Below are 19563 nucleotides of genomic sequence, written 5' to 3' on the forward strand. Positions count from 1 at the left end.
TTCCTTATAGGCTCAACAGCTTGCTGCGATGTGAAAGCTACTATTTACAACTGTACCTTATTTATCCCTTTTAAATAGCTTTTCAATAATCCGCTGACTATTTGTCGAAGTATCCGAACTGATATTATTTTTTTTTTATAAACTTTTCACTCATAATATTCGTCTTAATAAGATATAGAGCAGATTACATATAACGATGCGAGCATATACAGAAAGTTACAAAATCTGCTATTAATTAAGTTTACCTACAATAAAACTTTACACCAGCCCAAGCATAACATGCCGCCATAATGAAAAATCCCACAAACATATTTCGCTAACTTTTAAGCACAGTTGTGCACAGTTGGAACTCCGCCATTCCGCAAAACTTTCGCATTTATCGCTTATAATAAAAATAGTTATCGCTGTAAATGTATTGCAGCAATGAAATACTTGGTTTACCGTCACGTAAATATTTTATTAACTAAAACAATTATTAGCTTGCAGCTGGCAACAGCAGCCATGAAATAGATTATATAAGTTAGAAGCATATAAGCAGTTATTTAATAGTTATGATTTATTTTTAAATATTTTCACGGTGAAATATTTAATTTTTTCCTTCTTTCTATTTACAGGTAATGCAACTTTTGGCGGCAACTAGTTATAAGTTATAAAAAAGGTAGTAACGTGAGTACTATTAAATAGCTAGGAAAGCTTAACTCTCATTGAACTTTCACTTGTAAAACATGTGAACTTTATATGTGAGTTAAACGAAGTCTTCAAAATTCTGTTCGAATTTCATTGAACTTATAATAACTCTCCGTCGAATGAGAAGGTTTTGGAAACAAAACCAGGAAAAAATGTTAACTTCAGTTCCACTGAAGCTATAATAACCTTCACAAATACAAAGGATTCCTTAAAGAACTAGATTTTGACCAGTCAGTTTATACTTGTATGGCAGCCATATGCTTTAGTGATCCGATCCAAGAAGTGAGAAGTTCCTTAGAGATATCTCGTTAAATGAAAAAGTTTTCCATACATGCTCATGATTCCGATCTGTCACTTTGTATGACAGCTACATATGTATATGCTACATTGGTCCGGTCACAACAGATTCTTCGTGAGTTCTGTTCTCTGAAATGTCTAACATGAAACTGATCTTAAGCAATTGGATTCACTTTATATATCTTATAGTTCACTCATATGCGTGCATACATATATGCTTCTCTTTCTCTGTCTTCTAATTTCAATGCCACTATGATCAAACCACACTCAGCAGCAGAGTCTCTCTCTATCTCTGCTAACAGGCTTTGCACGCAATTGCTTTTCCCAAAAATTAAAGCACTAACATTGTCGAAATTATAGCAATATTGGGACATATGTACTCGTATAGTTGCCACAGATATTCATTTATAACAACAATCCGAAAAGTCGCCACAGAAATGCCTGTGAAACTGCTATTTATTTATTTTATAGGGTACTCGATATTTCCTTCTGGGTGTTAAATGCTTCGTAAACAATTTAATATATTATTAGCTTTAAAGTCTCCAGTAAAAATAGCAAAACTTTTGCAAAAAAACATGTCTTATTCAATAAAATATACTAAGAAATAATAAGCTGTTTCTTTCGTAAAATTTTCTTTCAAGAATATTTTCTCATATTTCATTCTTGATTTTAAAAGTTCAAGCACAGCCTATCTATATTTAATCCGCTCCATTACGCCAGTATTTTATTTAATATTCTCGAATCTCAATGATACCAAATATTCCAACCGGACTTGTTTTCATTGATTTTCGTTTCCGAGCGTGCTTTTCTTCTTCCGACGATCTTATGAGTGTCTTATAACTACACTTAACGAATATCAGAAGTAAATATAGTATTTAGCATTCAAAAATATACCAAAATAAAAAATATTTATCTATGTCTATCTTGCAATTTTCGAACCTACGTGTGTTACCTTGAAATCAAACATGTGGCGTAGTAGTTAGTGATTTATTTATAGCATACATTGCGGCGAGACCAACGAAGCATTGTAACGGTTGAAACTGATGATGCGGAAATGTGTTTTTGATAGCGTGTTGAGCAGGATATGAGCATCAGCGCAAGCGTATTTAAAGCATCCGCTGTTGTGTTGCTTAATTGCGCGCTGAATTAAAGGAAGAAATAATAATAAATACAAAAAATACATCTAAGACATTTGAATGTTGCTTAATTGTGTACTATATTATAAGAAAAATAAGATATATGAAAAAAAAATGTAAAAGAAAATAATTCTAAATATGAAAACAGGCAATAAGATATATTTTTATAAACACTCTAAGAAAGAGGTATAACAAGCTAGCACTGACTTTATTGAAATAAGAACTAGTAAGTTTTATAAATCCATGCGCCGTATTGTAGGCAATGTTTTGCTAATATTGTTTAAGGACTTTTTGTAAACCAAAAAAAAAAAAATTGTTTGCATACTTTAAGGTAGATTGACTCCTATGCCATTAAAAAATACATGGACATCCCGATAAATAATCGTTTTGAAGTACGCCTTAACTAAGGTCGTCTCGTCTATAAATTAAGCTGGAGTATAGTTGGCAAAAAACTTTCGCACCTACAGCAAGGTTTTAGCGTTAGAAGTTCAATGTAAAGAGGATGTATGACCAATTTAAGCGGAAGAAGTCCCTCCGTTTTCGTCATATTTTTGTTCCAATGACAATTTGTAACGCCTATATCCTCAGCCCTTACGCCAATTAGGGCAGACAGCAGCAGTTCATTTCAGTTCATAGCCAGCAGTTAAGGTTATTGCTTCGTTATTTCCAAATTAAGGTGTCACGGAATGTTTTATTTCGCCATTGTGAGGTCATTATTTAGACGCGCAATCACCGCTACCATCCGGTCACACCGCGCTGCAACAAGGCACACGTGCAACGCGCACGAACACCCCACAACAGTGGTTGGTACTAAATGCTCGACGGGTGCTGCTGATGCCTAACAATTAAATGGTGTCAACTAACTGGTCGATATGAGCAATAAAATACAGTTGTATTACGGTAAATACGCCTACATTTTGTTTATGCGAGGAGCTGTACCGATATCCACACATACCATATAATATATTGTACATATGCAAGCAGTAATAAGCGCAATTATACACAAATACACATGCATTTGTAGCACAATGCGACTCAATGTGGTTATAACAATAATTGTCAGCAGTACACAAATGGTCGTTAGCTGGTCGGCTGCTGGGTGCTGTGTGTGGCAAGTGAATGCGTATGCATTGACAAGCAGCTACATACACAAGGTTGACCACACAAATACGAGTGTAGTGTAGGACATATGTCCGTTTGCTTGTGTCCACTTGCCGTTTTATTTGTGTGCCACACGTGCAACATAGACAGAGCTCTTATCATTAGACTGCATGTGGCATGAGTTGACACAGAGCACAAATGTATGAAATGCAAACATTTTTACAATGATCACGTATACATGCACACATATACACTTTCATATACAGTTAACCACTTGTTCCCCCGCTTCTCGGCTGCACTGCTTCAGTGCTACTTCGGTCTGCCACATTGCTCCATTCATGATGTGGTTTTTGGTTTTGTGTGTGACTTGCATTCACTGCCACTGCAACACATTAAATGCCTTTTTGTTATTTGTTTTTGTTGTTGTTGTTGTTCAACACTTGCGCTTCTTATACCCAAAACGGTACAGTTAAGTTTGCCACAAAGTTTGTTTTTGCCAGAAGGTAACATCGAAGACCATAGAGTTTTTGAGATATCGATCTGAAATTTTTGCACACGTCTTTTTTTCTCCAAGAACCTGCTCATTTGTCGGAAACGCCAATATTTGAAAACTATATAAATATTATAGCTGCCACACAAACTGACCGAACACACTCAAGTTTTTGTATGGAAAACTTTTTTATTTGACAAGATATCTTCACGAAATTTGGCACTAATTATTTCCAAAAACAAGACTATAGTCTGCGGATATATTGTTCAAATCAGTCGACTATAGCATATAGCTACCATACAAACTGACCGACATAGGTACAGAATAAAGCTCTTTTTTTTATGCTATAAGAATTGCAGCTGTGAGTGGTGTTATAGCTTCTGTGCAGCCAATGTTAACATGTTTTTGGTTTGTTGTTGTTGTTGACTAGACTGTTATTGTTGCATCGTAAAAACTCACTTTATATGCCATTCGAGCAGATAATGAATGGCCGGCGCACACGCAGGGCATTACAATGTGTAACCTGCACACACAGCGCTGCCAGAGGTCAAATGCTGCAGTTGCAGAAAAAAAAATTGTAAAAATTAAATTGCAACATACAATTGCAGCGCAACCTTAATTCACATAGCGACTATGACTAGTGACCACGCCGGCGTGAGTGTGCATATAAATTGTGTTATATAAATATGTACATCTATATATACATGTATACGTATATATTAACTTGCACATAAGCATGCACGAGCTGCAAGACATTAATGGCGAACAATGCGTGTTGCAAATGCAATTTCATATGGACAATTATAAGTGGCGAGCGCAACAGTTGTGCGCCGAAGGACAGCGAGACAACTTTTTAACCGACAGCTGTAAGTTTTAAACGTACATTGAAATGAGATTTTATGCTCTTGTCACTGTGTAAGAATTTAAATTAACAATAAAGAAGCAAAGGTCACAGCTTATGCGACATACGTATAAGAATTTATACGCTCAGAATTGTAAATATATATATGTATGTACCAACTAGAATAATGATTATTAAAAATAGGCATAAAATGTTAAATTCGGTTGCACCGCAGCTATAACACACTTCACAAATAAAAAAGTTTCCATATAAGAGCTTGATTTTAATTGTTCAGTTTGTATGGCAGCTATAAGCTATAGCAGTTCGATCTGAACAATTACTGCGGAGATTGTACCGATGTTTATAAAAATAATACATTCCAAATTTTGAGAAAGTAGAGCATCAAATAAAAAAGTTTTCCATACCAGAACTTGATTTGGAGCGGTCAGTTTGTTTGACAGCTATATGCTATAGTGATCCAATATCGTCAATTTCGACAAATGAGCAGCTCCTTGGCAAGAAAAGAGCGTATGCGAAATTTAGTTCGCATATACACAGCCTGACGGACAAACGCACAGTCATTTATATATACTTGTATATTATATATATATGTGTTTATATGGGGTCTCTGACCTTTTGAGTATTAGAAACTTCATGCAACCTTAATGTTCAGGGTATAAAAAAGTAATGTAATTGAAGATTTTATACTCTCGTTTTTTTATAACTTTTGCTACAATGGGGCTGGTGGAAGGTTCGGACTGATTGCATTTACCATTACTCAAGTATACTCGATAACATGTTTCTACGCAGTTTTACGAATATAACTCACACACTGACCGACATTTGTGGCATAAAGTCAGCTGGAATAACGAAAATCATTATACGGGTAGTATAATAGATATCTATTGTAGTTCATGGGTGCAGAAGTAATTCGTAAACCGATTTCACAGATTTTCGGCATTACATATTGACCGATATAGAAGCCAACCGGAAGTTTGAGTTCTTTATTTAGGTATTTGGGAGCTAGGAGGAGAGATATTACTGACCTGATTTTATCCCGTTTGGGCACCATGAAATTTATTATCAGGAAAACATGCTCTCAAAGTTTACTTAAGTTAACTCACATACGATATATACGGCATAAAGTCAATCGGAAGTTCGAATATGTTTAAAAATATGGTAGGTAAATGCTAAGGGGCTAAGGGATGTATTGACGCGATTTTACTCATTTTTAAGGCATAATTACATTTTTGTCGACAAAATTTTCACTCTGAATTATATATTGTACAGGTTGAATGATATTTTCGGTAAAAAGTCAGCTGTAGGCACTGTAGTTTACATATTCGGTATCTGGACCCTCGAACAGTTTTGGTTCGATTTTTAGACGTGAGATGGCATACCTTAAAGGTCCACGGACGGACGGACAGACAGTAAGCCGGAATTCAATTCGTCTCCTCATCCTGATTATTTATATATGTATGTATCAATTGAATGGTTGAATTTTAAGTGTTAAGAACGGCTTATCTCGATTTCCCGGCAAAACTACGAGAACTATAGTAAAAAATTATATGGCAAAGTTGTAGGTAATGATATGCTCTACAACTTTTGTCATCACACCATTTTCACATAACCTCAAAACACCGCTTCACACCTTACCCTGCTTTACCCATCATACGTGTTACCTCTTCATTAGACAGTCACCTTGTCCTGCCTTGTTAGTGCTTAACAAATTTTTTCTTGCTTACACTCAATCTACAATTCAGCATTTTCCTACTTCGTGACTTCTTCCTAGCGCCTTCATAGCACTTCTTTTGGTACAGCTCATTTGACTTGTTGTGAAAAAAGTTATTTGCCCCTCTAACTGTTTACGGCCATTACTCAGTTGTGTTTATTTTACTCCTTTTCATTGATTTTTTTTTCTCTATTCTCCTTCTACTTGGCAGTCTACTCGCTTTTCAGTATTTCGTGATTAATTTTTAGGCGTGTAATGGTATGCGTGCGTGTATGCTTAGGCCATAAAATGAGTGTCGTTGAACTTAGGCTTCATTGTAAGTTAATTAACCGGAAAGTTACGAAATACGCTTCCAAAATACGACGACAAAAAAAATACAAAAATCAACTGGCTGTCGTATTAATAAAGCAATTTGGCGACGATCTGCGCCTTCATTTTGACCAACCATACAATCAACGCTCTTCCGCTTTTGCTACATTTCCCAATTACTGTTGCTGTGTGTATTATCTATTACTGCTGCTTTGACTTAACTTTCTTTACATTAGAACGGCTTGACTGCTTGACTATGACAGGGGCAAAGAATTGGAAATCAAACATTAAATAAATTATAACGCACTTCACAAACGCGTTGCGGTTTTTGTTGTGTACGTGTGTGTGCGGCATGTGAATTTTTTATTTTTATGTCTCTTGTATGATTTTCCTTTCCTTAAATTAGCGATTACTATACTTGTAATTTTCCGATTGATCGGTTCTTTGAATTTAACGTTTGATTAGAGCTAGAAGAGACAAAAAGAAAAACTGCATAAAGGCTTTAATGGATAATTTATTATTTCTTTTTATTTATTACATCCCGAACGTGGTATATTAACTTGGCCACAAAGTTTATTACACCAATCAGGCAATATGGATGTGATGTGATGTTATAATGAAAAAAAACACTCAAATTGGGTCAAAATAGGTTCTGTTTATTTTTTCTATGCAGATAATTTTATGCCATTTATGATTTGTACAAAACGTCGATAAATTACCTCCGTTTGCATATCTCCACCCGCCTGTAAGGCAGTTCTCGACGACCCGCTCAACATTTCGGCTGGAATTTCGGATACAGTGCGCTGAATGTTGTCTTCCCTGAGAGCAAATAATCTAGAGGATGAGTCGCTAAACTTTGCACGCAATGTGTCCATGTTTAGACGTGAAACATGCGATGGCGCACCGTCTTGTTGGAAATAGAGATCGCCCGCGTCGATTTCATCAAATTCGGGGAAAAAAAGTCGCCCAATCAATCAATTTTATTTTTTTAATTTATTTTTTTTTATTTTGCTTTATTTTATTTTATTAGTTTTTAATTTTTATTTTTTATTTTTTATTTTTCAATTTATTAAATTTTATTTTATTTGTATTATTTCATTTTATTTTGTATTATTTTGTTTTATTTCAAATAATTTTTTTTTGTATTATTATTTTTTATTTTTGCTTTTCAATTCAATTTTATTTTATTTTATTATTTATATTTTTTATTTTTTATTTGTCTAAAATGTGGCAAAGCAAAGAAATAAACAAGCGCTTTTAAAACGAAAGAATGGCAGCAGCAGCGCCGGGAGCCAACCGCAACATTTTAAATTAGCAGTGATTGTAGTCGAAAACAATAACAAAATTTACAGGCGGTACAACGCACTTTCTCGGAACTTGAAAGCATACAAAAAGCGTTCACAATGAAAAATAACGGAAAGGGCAAGGCATAAAACAAGCGACAACATTGCCGCAACCAACGCAAAGCAGCACAGTTGTAAGAAAAACACCAAAAACATAAAAAAATGTGAAGCGGAAAAAAGCAAACGCAAACATGCCACATAATGGCAGGCGCACTATTGTATGGCGTAAGGCAAGTATACAGCGCTTTTGCGTCAGCGAACTAACGATCACAAAAACTATGCAACCACTTGCCAAATAGTGTACGCGTGCGCGCCAGCGTCCAACTACGTGCTGACATACGCATGTGTGCTGCACAAAAAATAATAAAATACTAACAATAACAACAATTACTTAACAACACAGTACTTGTATATAAAGCGGCGTTATATGCACGCAATTGCACTGGCGATATTTCCTGTGAGACATAAACGTGCAACGTTTGGTGCAACATTGCGTGCGCCACGAGCGCTTTCGCCGAACTCCAGACCCGACGCACCGTACCCGCAACTTTGTCGATTTTTCTACTTTTTTCTTGCATTCGCTTTCCCCTTTTAACCATTTCTTGCTTGCACACTTTGTTGCACCCTTGAGTAGCTGCTATGCATGGGTGCGCTGAGCTAGCTACATGCAACACGTACGCGCCACGTGTCGCTGTTGAGGCCGTAGCAGCTGCAAATCGCACTTACGTCAAACTTGTTGACTTTAAGGCGTATTTTACTTCTGCGATTTTAAGTAGCAGCAAGTGACGCTGATCAAATGCTTGTATTTTTGTTATTTTTTTTGGAATAACTTGACCCAGTTTCTATATTTAGCGGTAAGCCTTAGGTCGGTGCATTGGGATTGCAAATTTTAGTTTTTTTAAAAATCGTTTAAAATGGAAAATTTAAAAGAACAATCTCATAGACGATAAGTAAAGTTTCCCCTAAAGCCCGCATACTTTTTCAAAGCTGACTTATTAAGAATTGTTTGGCTAACCCACTTTTGAAATTGTGACACGCTTTATTATATGGTACTTTCGACACTAGTATTCTTATTATCAAATTATAAGTTCACACCAGCTCAATGAGATGTCTAAAAATATAAGCTCCAAGGTGTTGAAGCCTTAATTTCCCAAGCCAGAAGAATAAAGATGGAAGTGTCCAGTTAGAACCCTTACAACTAGAGAAAGGCAAAACTTGTCTCGATGAAGAGCTCATTAGACCACTTGCGATCCACTTTCAGCCAAAAGAAAGCTTTGCAATAGTAGACCGTATGAAGAGCGTGGATCCATTCCCATTCTATTGCTCGCGTAGCTGTAGTGTCTTTGCTTGCCACCTCGTCAGCTTTGCGCTGTCGCCCCACACTAGTTTTTTCACGAAGTAACCCAATGCCTTTGATATCGATATCAAGCAATGCTTAACTCACCTTGAATGCACGGTTAGTAAGCTCGTGGTTGGTATCGCCAGTACGCAACAGAGTGCATAGTCACTTTTCTGAAGGAGACTAGAGTCCGGAGCAGTAGATGTACTGCTCTATTTACTAGCAGCAACCTCAGCTTGGAAAATGTTACAGTAGCCAGGAAGCACAAAACTTATGTTAATAGATAAATCTTTACTGCAGACTCCGCCACCAAATCCTTTTCCACCATACTTCATTTTCTACACATCCACATCTCTCTCGTAGGTATGTGGGCATAAAACATACCTCCAGAGTTCTGTTTTACGACTCCAATATCCAAAAGATCCAAAAATAAATAATATTTGATTGTACAAATCGAAGTTATCATTTCCTAGTTGTGAAGAGGTTGTACAACCTTTCCCCTATTGTGTAGCTATTCACCTAAGAGAAGCTGCGAAAACTGCAATTTAAATGTGCTCAAAAATTATCACGTCAACGTTATAGAGATTTAATTCGAGCATAGCCTGTAAAAAGGAAGCGCCCTCATAAGCAAATATCATTACTCGAATGCTGCATTTCAAAAATGTCATCCATGTGGTTTTTCCCACTGGCTGAAGCTCATATAATATCTTCGAAAAACAGTAAATAGATTGATTTTATTTTGAAAAACATTTATATATTTAAAGTATGCTCCACAGCTTATAAGCAGCATAACTCCACTGCAAGGCTTCAGCCAACAATCAAAGCATATACAATATACTATACTCTTTGTCATGTTTTACCATATATACAAATTATTTCAATTCCACGAAAACATATAGCAATCGTCAGCATTTAAGCTTTAAAAGTAAGTCTTTAAATATATTCCTTGAAAATACTTAGATTACAGCAATTTCTTAGAATTTACATTGTACACTCATGCTACTCAGTTTTCTTAAGTCTCCTAATCACTACTCTTTGTACTACCTACACTTTATATATACACATATGAAATTGTTTTCTTACTCAACCTTCTTTCTAGCAGCCCTTTATGCTTTCTTGTGCATTTCTTTATGTTTACACCGTCATTTACCTTTATTGTCACAACATTCTCAGCCTCCTTGCGGCGATTCTTTCTTTTCTCACGCTTATATGAGAATGTCTCAGCTGCTTTGTTCTGTCAAATCGCATTAGAGACAGCAAGCTTGCCAATTAGGAAGAGTTTTAGGCAGCACGAAAATCGCATAGCTTATTTATATAAACAATGGAATACATATTTATGTTTGTACTCAATATATATGTATATATGCCATAAATATATATGTATATAACTTTAGATGGTTGCAAAAATAAATACACATAATGAGGTAAATGCTTCTGTGGTGCCAAAAGTAAATACATGTGGCTATCGGCTGCCATATTTACTCACCTATGTATGCCACTATGTATGCACATATGTATGTATGGTATGTATAAATCTTGCCATGAGATGCTATGTTATGCGTACATGTGATAAGTTATGCATACTCGTGTAACCAGAAGCCGTGGCAAGGGCTGTAGACTGCATAGGTATGGGTGAAATTGAATAAATCCGCTGTGGAGATTGTTGTTAGTGGCGGTGCATCAACAGTTGCTCTGTTGCTTTTAAGGGCATTGATTTACTTTAATGTTAGCTGTGCTATTTAGAGAGCATGTAGTGTAACAAGAAAATTTACGCAATATTTAAAATTTATTTTCCAAAGCTTACTTTACTGATAACAATAAAAAATGTTAACTTATTTACACCGTAGCTATAATAACCTTCACAAATACAAAAGATTCCTCACAATAACCTTGAATGGTCAGTTTGTATGGCAGCTATACGCTATAGTGGCTCATTCTGACGAATTTCTTTGAAGATTATACCTTTGTCTTGGACAATAACCCAGGCCAAATTTCGTTCCAATCGTTCAGTTTGTATATGAGCTACATGCTATTGTTATCTGATATCGGCGGTTCCGACAAATAAGGATCTTCTTGAGAAGAGAGGAACGTATGCAAAATCTCAGAGCCATATCTCAAATATATTCAGACAGACGGACAACTTAGCACGTCATGCTAATCATTTATATATATATTTCGTAGGGTTTCCGATGATTCCTTCTGAGTGTTACAAACCTCGTGGCAAACTTATTATACCCTATTCTGTTCAAGTTAAAACAAAGCTGTTTTTCTCAAGACCTTCTTATTTGTAACTTCATTTTATAACGTTTAATTAGTGCATAAAGCTTTGAGATATAAATCACTAGACCCTTTTAGGTATACTAAGCGTTTTGCGCTTACCACAAATTTCTTATAGCGGCTAGTATCAATTCATGTCAATCCCCTATTTTTGCCGATGGTACAAGTACGTCTCCCAGAAAAAACTAGTTCTCCCACTTTCCCCTGAACCTCGGTCCATTCATGACAAAGCTCACTGTTGCTCTACTTCATTGGCGTTGATCCATCCATATATTACTCCCAGCTATATGCACCGCTAAGGAAGCACCTAGAAAACGATCTGTGTTGCAATTTTTTCAGATTGCCAGGTATGCATGCGAAGTAGCATGAAAGTTACTTGAAAAAAAGGGTAGACTAGCAAGCCGATTGACGAGCTCAAGGTAGCATTCGTACCGAACTCCTCGCTATACCGCCCGAGATGTTTAAAAAATAACAGAAAATACCAACAAAATGCTATATTCGTTTTCCACATGTATGACTCTTTATGGATGAAAGACGGTTTATCTTCAGGCGGCGAAATAGTGTGGAACTTTTGGAATTTTTATTTAGAAAAATATTTCTTGGACTTTCCAGGCTTGTATTTAGTTCTAACAGCATTGCCACTATTATTGAAATCAAAAGTTTGAAATACAAATATATACTTCGTACTCGTACGTTAGCAAAGCCTTTGACGTAGCTAGTTTATAAATAAACTGTTCTAAACCAGTTGACTATATTGGCTTCCGCATCTGAAATCATTGTCTACCGCGTGTGCGGAATCACTATAAGCTTACTAAAAAAATATTCCATGAAAACAACGGATGTATGTAAACACTCCTGACATGTGTGTAGTGGACTTTTCATTACCATCATTGATGGCTGTGAACCAGCCGGCTTGTGACTCTTGTTAATCTATTCTCAAATATTGCTAGCCAATTTTGGTGGCTATGTACTCGTACATATTAATACAACCACGCAGTTGCTACAGTCTCCGCGGTTGTTGTTGTAGCGCCTGCTGTTGACTGGCCATGAGTTTCATTAGTGGAATCGCCGCATAACGGCTGCCACATGATTGTTATGACCAATTGTGGTGGTCAACAATGCGAAGCGTGTGTTTAATATGCGCCACATCATTTTGTGGAAAGTCACTTTATGGCAAGTTGCATTATTATGCGTATACGTGAATAGCAAAATTGCAATATAACGGTACTGGTTTTGGCAAAGCAAAGCGAGTTAAAGTGCTCAATTTTTGAAAAGTTGGGAATTTCGTTAAATATCGTAAAGTTATTTTTATACTTTATTTAATAAAATTTTTTTTACTCTCAGCGTGGCTTTAGATGAACCTCTTACTCTCTCTCTATTGTTCCTATCGCTGATTACCGCTTTCAAATAGGCTGTCAAATAGTCAGCAAATTAAGTCACTAGCATTTTTTTATCAAAACTAAATCAATATATTTTATATTGGAAATTTGGCAGGCAACAAATGATTTAGTTGAATCCAAACGTTAAAAAAATTACTCATACGTCCTGATTAACTCAATTCCAGTTCAAAATTATTATTAGTTATTTATAAATTCTATATATATTAGACATTTTCTTACTTAATTTACAACAAAGTTCTATAAGCTTCTCGGCACTTTTCTGTATACTCACATATATATACATATGTATGTATTCTTTTACACTCAACAGGTCTCCTCATACGGCAAAGGTGTACTCATTACTGGCTGCGAAACACCCATCGCTTGGTATTTGGCTAAGAAACTCGACGACTTAGGTTTCACTATTTATGCTGGCTTCAATGTGCCCATCGCTGAGTCAGATGAGGCGAAAATCCTGAAGGAAGAAACTTCCGGTCGTTTGAAATTGTTGCATGTGGATGTGAGCTCGGAGAAATCTGTAAGTAAAAAGAAAAAAAACTATGAAAGAATGCATATACAAATATTACTTTAAGTGTAAAATAGCTTTTATTATGTACGAAACCTCGCTAAACTATTTTAGTAAAGGCAACCAGCAACACTGTGCTAAAAAGCTTTTAAATAGCTTTGAAGTTGTAATGAATGCTAGCTTTTTTCTCTTAGTGAGCTTTTGTACCTTACGTCATTTTTTATGTATTTGTTACATGCAGTAAAAGTACCTAAAAGTTGAGCCCATATCTAACATAATTATACATAGAGCTAATTTTTAAAGCTTTTATCCTTGAAAAGCTCCAAATAATGTCGTTATTCTACGCAATGTTTGCTTGTCTACATTTTACTACACTCAACAATTTGGCAGCAAGTTGATGGTTAGTGAAATTCACCAATGTTATGCCTTCTTTGCTTTTTCTGGACATATATAAAGAATGTGAACCTATCGTCACTATCGGCATCGAACACTGTCTCAGCGTGCTAGTCTCGCCTTTATACCAATTATCGACCTAAAAGCTTTATTGAAAACCTAAAGCTGGCTTAAAAGCTTTATTGAAGGCTTATTATAAAATTAATACAAAATTATATTATACTCAAACTCAATATTGATTTTTGCACCCTTCCTTTTATCGTACATTACATAGCTACTTGAAGCCGCTGTCTATATTTCCGAACATTTACCTGATGGTGCTTACGGCTTGTGGGCTGTAGTGCATTGTGCTCACTGGGTTGCACTTGGAGAATTGGAGTGGATTCCATTTGGTGTATTGCGCAAGTCATTGGATTTGAATTTGCTGGGTGAGTAGTAAAATGAGGTGACATGAGTAGAATTGGAAAAATATAAAAAATAGTCACAATCAGCGACATCTAGCGTACCATAAACAAGCTTCGAGTAAAACTTTAAGCTCACATATTCATTAAAGGTTAACACTAACACACTTTTACTGCAGGTGCCGCACGCTTGACTCAGATTATGTTGCCGTTAATTCGCCGCTCAACTGGACGTGTTGTGTTCTTGACCTCAGGTGTGTAGAGCCCGCCACTTATTATATACTTCATTATTTTTCTGTCGACAGAATACAAGATCTTAAATTGCTCATTATTTGCGCTGTATTTCTGCTTTCTTCCTCATTTCTACACAACTCTAATTACAGGTCTTAGCAAAATTCCGGCACCAGTACGCGGCATTCAAAGCGCCACCCAAGCGGCTATTGAAAGTTTCGCCGGTTGTTTGCGTCAGGAGATGCGTCAACGTGGTGTCGATGTGTCTGTAGTGGCAGCCGGTGAATTTGCCCCCGGCAACGGTTGGCTCAGCGAGACGGAATTGCGTGAACAGGTGAGCGCAACAAGTGCACGCAGTAGAGAATTAGAAGAAAGTAGCGTTAATTTTAGTTAGAGGTTATGAAATGAGACCTTGATGCAGTCGAGCTCTTGCAATTTTTGCTCGGTATCTAGTTTGTCTGCTGGGTGAAAAATATATTACCGCCATAATTGTGGCTAATATAAACGTGGCAAGTTACTTATGGGTCATTAAAGTAAGTGAACTGCATTAGCGAGTTTGCTGCCGGCTAGCACTTTCTGCATTTACTTAGCTATGTAATGGCGGGCTTACCTTGGTTTGACCAGCTGCACATCTTTTTCACATTTTACGACCTCGTCGTGCATATGCGTACCCAAAATGGTCACCATAAACATCAACGGAGTATTAACGGTAATATATGCGCACCTGTTACGAGCGAATGTATTCTTCGGGAGTTACAGCCGGAATGGCAAGCTGAAAATGTTTGGTGCTTTTATAGATTTATTAAAAAAAGGCGCTATAGAATGAAGAAGGACATAGAGAGTTTGTTTGCCGATATATATGATATATGATATACGTAACCCGAGCGGACCCGGGCTTTTATCCGACCAAGAACTGTCAACTCGGCAGTCTGAAGACACAACACACAAATTATGATGCAAAATCGTTAATTATGAGATTTCTATACTCTCGCAACGGTTTAGAATGTTGGTCCGTTTTGGTACCTAACCCAACTAAGCGCTTTTCGCTATGTCTCCTGCTTCGACGAAAATAAGACCGGCCCGAAATGTTTCAATCTCTGCCTCAGTTGTCGGAATATTCATTGATGCAGTTGAAGAAGGCGAGAATTTCAGCAGTTTTAACACCTTCATACACCCAGCTTCCCTGAGCCTAAGAGCGACTTTCGCAGCAATGCAACGGCCGGCAATATCCATGGATGCTATCTGCAGTCGCCGATGAGAGCCGCTCTTTCACGCTTCATAGCGAGTGTAACTATTTCTAGCGCCCTCTGCCAGACAAATGTAACACAAAACATTATATAAACCTACGAATGAGGCGCGAGGGACATCTGGGACTCTATATCAGCTTTACATGCGTTGACGGCTAAGCCGCTTTCCTTTTTGCTGCAATTTCAGTCACTTCTTCGATGTTTAATCTCAAAGCCTTAACATTATCTACTATTTTAAAAGTACACTGGTACACTAATCAAAAAATTTCTACTTTCAGGCTAAGGAAATGTGGGCAAAATTGACCTCCGAACAAAAGAAAGCCTATGGTGAAGATTACTATGAAGCTGCCATGACCTCATTGGAGAAATACTCAAGAGAGGTAATAATCGCATATAACTAAACTAAATGAGATCAAATCAGTTAAAATATTCGATAGCCGAATAAATTATTCATAATGTAATTAAAAATACTTAAACAAAACTAAAAGAAATATTCGTTCAAATTATAATGAAACCATATAAGAAATTATTAAGTTAAACAAAGCTGTTTTAGACAAAATTACATTTTGTTATTTATATTTTTTTTTAATTACAAAAACAAAATTAAAAACTTCCTCCCTGCAGACCGCCGACATACAACCCTCTCTGCGCGTGCTGATCGATGCCGTCTCGCGCACTTTCCCCATGGCACGCTACACACCGGTGACAGCACGCGAAAAGATCGAAATTTTCATGGCCGAACACTTGCCCACCGCACTGTACGAAATCCTTTTCGCTGAGCCCAAAAAGAAGGTGCGTCCGCAAGGTGCTTTCTAAACGCCAACACTGACTGTGCGATCAAAAGAAACGGCAAAGGGACCAAAGGACACGGCTGCAACACTAAAGAGCGTTCACTGCACAAATTTTGTATTGTTGTGATCATTTGAATAATAACATGATTTGTTTTCCGTAACAAACAGATTATATTGGCTAAATTAAATAAGTAGCATAGTCACACATACATATGCAATAATTAACCATAGTCTAAAGGCGTAATTTTTGTACTAAAAAAGCATTTATTTTTTCTGTCTTTTGTCGAAAATTTTTCCATATAAATATATATCAATTTGCAATAGTTTGAAAGCGCCAAAAAGCATTTAAGAAATTGTTTAAAATCTATTTTTAATTTCTGCGTTATAATTAGTTTGAACTTTCATTAAACAATTATTTCACTTTATTTGTGTAGTTCTTAAGCTCATACTCAATAAGCCAAATTTTAATATAAATAAATAATTGTATTTCTTTTGAATAAACTTGTGGGATAGAGAAAAACTTGTGAGATTTACAATAAAGGTGAAGAGAAACAACGATTGGACAGAGATTTGTTTGGTTAAAATATTTTTTTTGGCGAAATATTTCAATCTCAGCCGAGCAATAGAGAAGGAAGTGGCAAGATGATACAACCTTGGCTTCGTCCGTAAATTCCTTTAGCAAATAGCGTCCGACAGAATATTTAGGCGCATATACCTATTAGACAGTGTCCAGCCACAACACCAAGCGAGATTGGATTTAAAAACCGGAGGACCTCATACGGTTCACTCTGAGTAATAAATATCTTGCAGTCACACAAGTTCTGCTTATTGACCAGCGCTTGCTGAGCTTACTGGAAACCCCCAAAGCTAGAACACAAGAAGACATCGGAAAACTGACTCGCTTCCAATCGGATGAAATTGGGGAGAGGGTGCTCAACCTAGCAAGCTGATCGGCTTTGCAGTTTCCGGCTCCCTGCAGAAAGCTGCACAACTATATCGCGATAGAAATATCCACCACCTATTCTCCCTCTTAACTTCGATCCATCCGAGAAAGAGCTCACTACACTTCCAACCTTCTCCAACGACTTTGCCCCGCCCACAAATGTCTCGTTGATTTGTGAGCTAGGGAGGAACTGCAAATCAATCGAAGCCGTGGAGAATTTCAGGGTTCCTTGCCCGGGACCCCTCATATACCCAGCTCCCTTAAGTCTAAACACAATAGCCTGTCCGATAGACGTTTTTAGGCAGGGTGCAATTGTACGAATATTACACAAATAATATTTCTATTGGCCATCAGGGGTCAACGACTTTGAATTAAATTTTGGATTCGCCCATAAATATGAATTTTATTGTTATCACAATTATATTATATATAAGTACATAAATATATTTTTTAGGGTTTCCTTTAACTGCGTTTGGAGCGTAGGGCTAAGAATCCGACAATAAAAACTAAAGAAACTCAACTGAATTTATAAAAAGTGAAATTCAAGAAGCGATTATCTGCAATGGATGGTGCATGCAACATGAGTATGATGGCATAACTAGGTATATTACAGGTACGGCACTAGTACTTTAGCAAAATAAAGCACCAAAAGAAAATGTTAAAAGCAAAAGTTGACTGCAGCAGAGCGCGTGTTGCCATAAAAGTAACGAAATCGCTTCAAAACTCAAAAAAGCGCTGACTTTTTAGCGCTGTACACAGGTGGCACACGCGATATATTTTTTGTTGCAACACAATTTGCTTGTGTCTGTCACCTGCACTTCGCTGTGCTGTCAACAGTTTGTCAGCGAAGAGATAAACAAATGGTTTTTCGCATCTTCTAACTGTCACAGTCATCCGCAACATAATCAGCTCTTTATGAATATATGTAGATTCAGATTTACGGTAATAAATATGTCAGCACAACAAATGACATTGTTCCGTTGCAATTATTATTTGTTGCTTGCGAAACTGCGGTTTTTATGAACTTTACTGACTACCCCTGATCCACCAACTTATATCTAGTACTTAGGTTTAATACTTGTAGCTCTACCTAACTGTGAGCAACTAACGGTAATTGAGTTCGAACCATTCCACATTTCTCTGACTGATGTGATGTGTAGTTTAGGCAGCCCCTTAATATAATCAATTAGCAAATGGTCTGCAGTAATACAGTTAATTTCTAATTGAGTGACTTAAGAGGTTGTCTGAAATGTAGTATTAGAATGACATAAAGTATTTATGGAACGTTCACGGCTGGGTATCGATAGTGAATCATATTATATCTAAAAAACTTCCAAAGCTCAAAAAAATAAATCTCTCTACCAAGAAATAGAGAGAGACCTTCCAATTGGCGCACATGCGATATGACCTCTATTATCGAAGTTGTCAAACAGAATGTGGGACCGATTTGTCTCTGGTCCTCTTTATACCATGAAGAGTGTTTATTAGGTTTGCCGCGAAGTTTGTAGTACCAAGATGGAAACGTCGAAGACCCTGTAAAAGCCCTTAGCCGAGTCCGTCTGTCTATATTTATATAATCACACTAGTCCCTCAGTTTTTGGGCTATTTTTCTAAAATTTTGCACACTCCATTTCTCTTCAAAGAGCTGCTCGCTTGTCGAAACCGCCGATATAGGACCACTATGGCATATAGCTGCATTCAACTATCACATCTTCACGAAGTTCCGCACGAATTATTGCCCAAAGCAACGCTACCCAATTTTAATTTTTCTGATTGACCCACTATAGCATATAGCTGTCTTACGAACAGAACAATCGAGGTCAGTTCTTGTATATGTAAAGGGTATTATAACCTTGGCACAATCGAAGTTTACATTTTTTCTTGCGCTTGACTATCTTAGACGCTGCAAAAAGCCAACTATTCGAAATGAGAGAAATAGCCGATACGTTGCGAAATACTAAAATTTCGAAGGCTTACCGACGACCGACATGTTCCACTAATAAACACCTAGATGGCGCTATTGTCAATTAATGAATTATGCATGTAGAGCGGATTAGTTGTGCCACTGTACGCATTGCAGCCTCTTCTCTTTTATCCATG

The 19563-nt window shown here is 36.8% G+C and overlaps 1 protein-coding gene across 1 annotated transcript in view; it reads left to right on the forward strand.

Annotated features, from left to right (window-relative positions):
• LOC106614451 (D-beta-hydroxybutyrate dehydrogenase, mitochondrial) overlaps nt 1-17089 on the forward strand; it is a 61497-nt gene extending 44408 nt beyond the window's left edge. Inside the window, exons 4-9 of the mRNA XM_014230203.3 lie at nt 13263-13469; nt 14125-14278; nt 14431-14505; nt 14635-14816; nt 16008-16109; nt 16354-17089. Coding sequence (XP_014085678.3) covers nt 13263-13469; nt 14125-14278; nt 14431-14505; nt 14635-14816; nt 16008-16109; nt 16354-16545 — 912 coding nt within the window. The 3' untranslated portion in view covers nt 16546-17089. The remainder of the gene's footprint in view (nt 1-13262; nt 13470-14124; nt 14279-14430; nt 14506-14634; nt 14817-16007; nt 16110-16353) is intronic.
• Nucleotides 17090-19563: the final 2474 nt, after the last annotated feature.

The sequence above is a fragment of the Bactrocera oleae genome, chromosome 4 (genome assembly GCF_042242935.1).
Source record: "Bactrocera oleae isolate idBacOlea1 chromosome 4, idBacOlea1, whole genome shotgun sequence".
Taxonomy (NCBI): domain Eukaryota; kingdom Metazoa; phylum Arthropoda; class Insecta; order Diptera; family Tephritidae; genus Bactrocera; species Bactrocera oleae.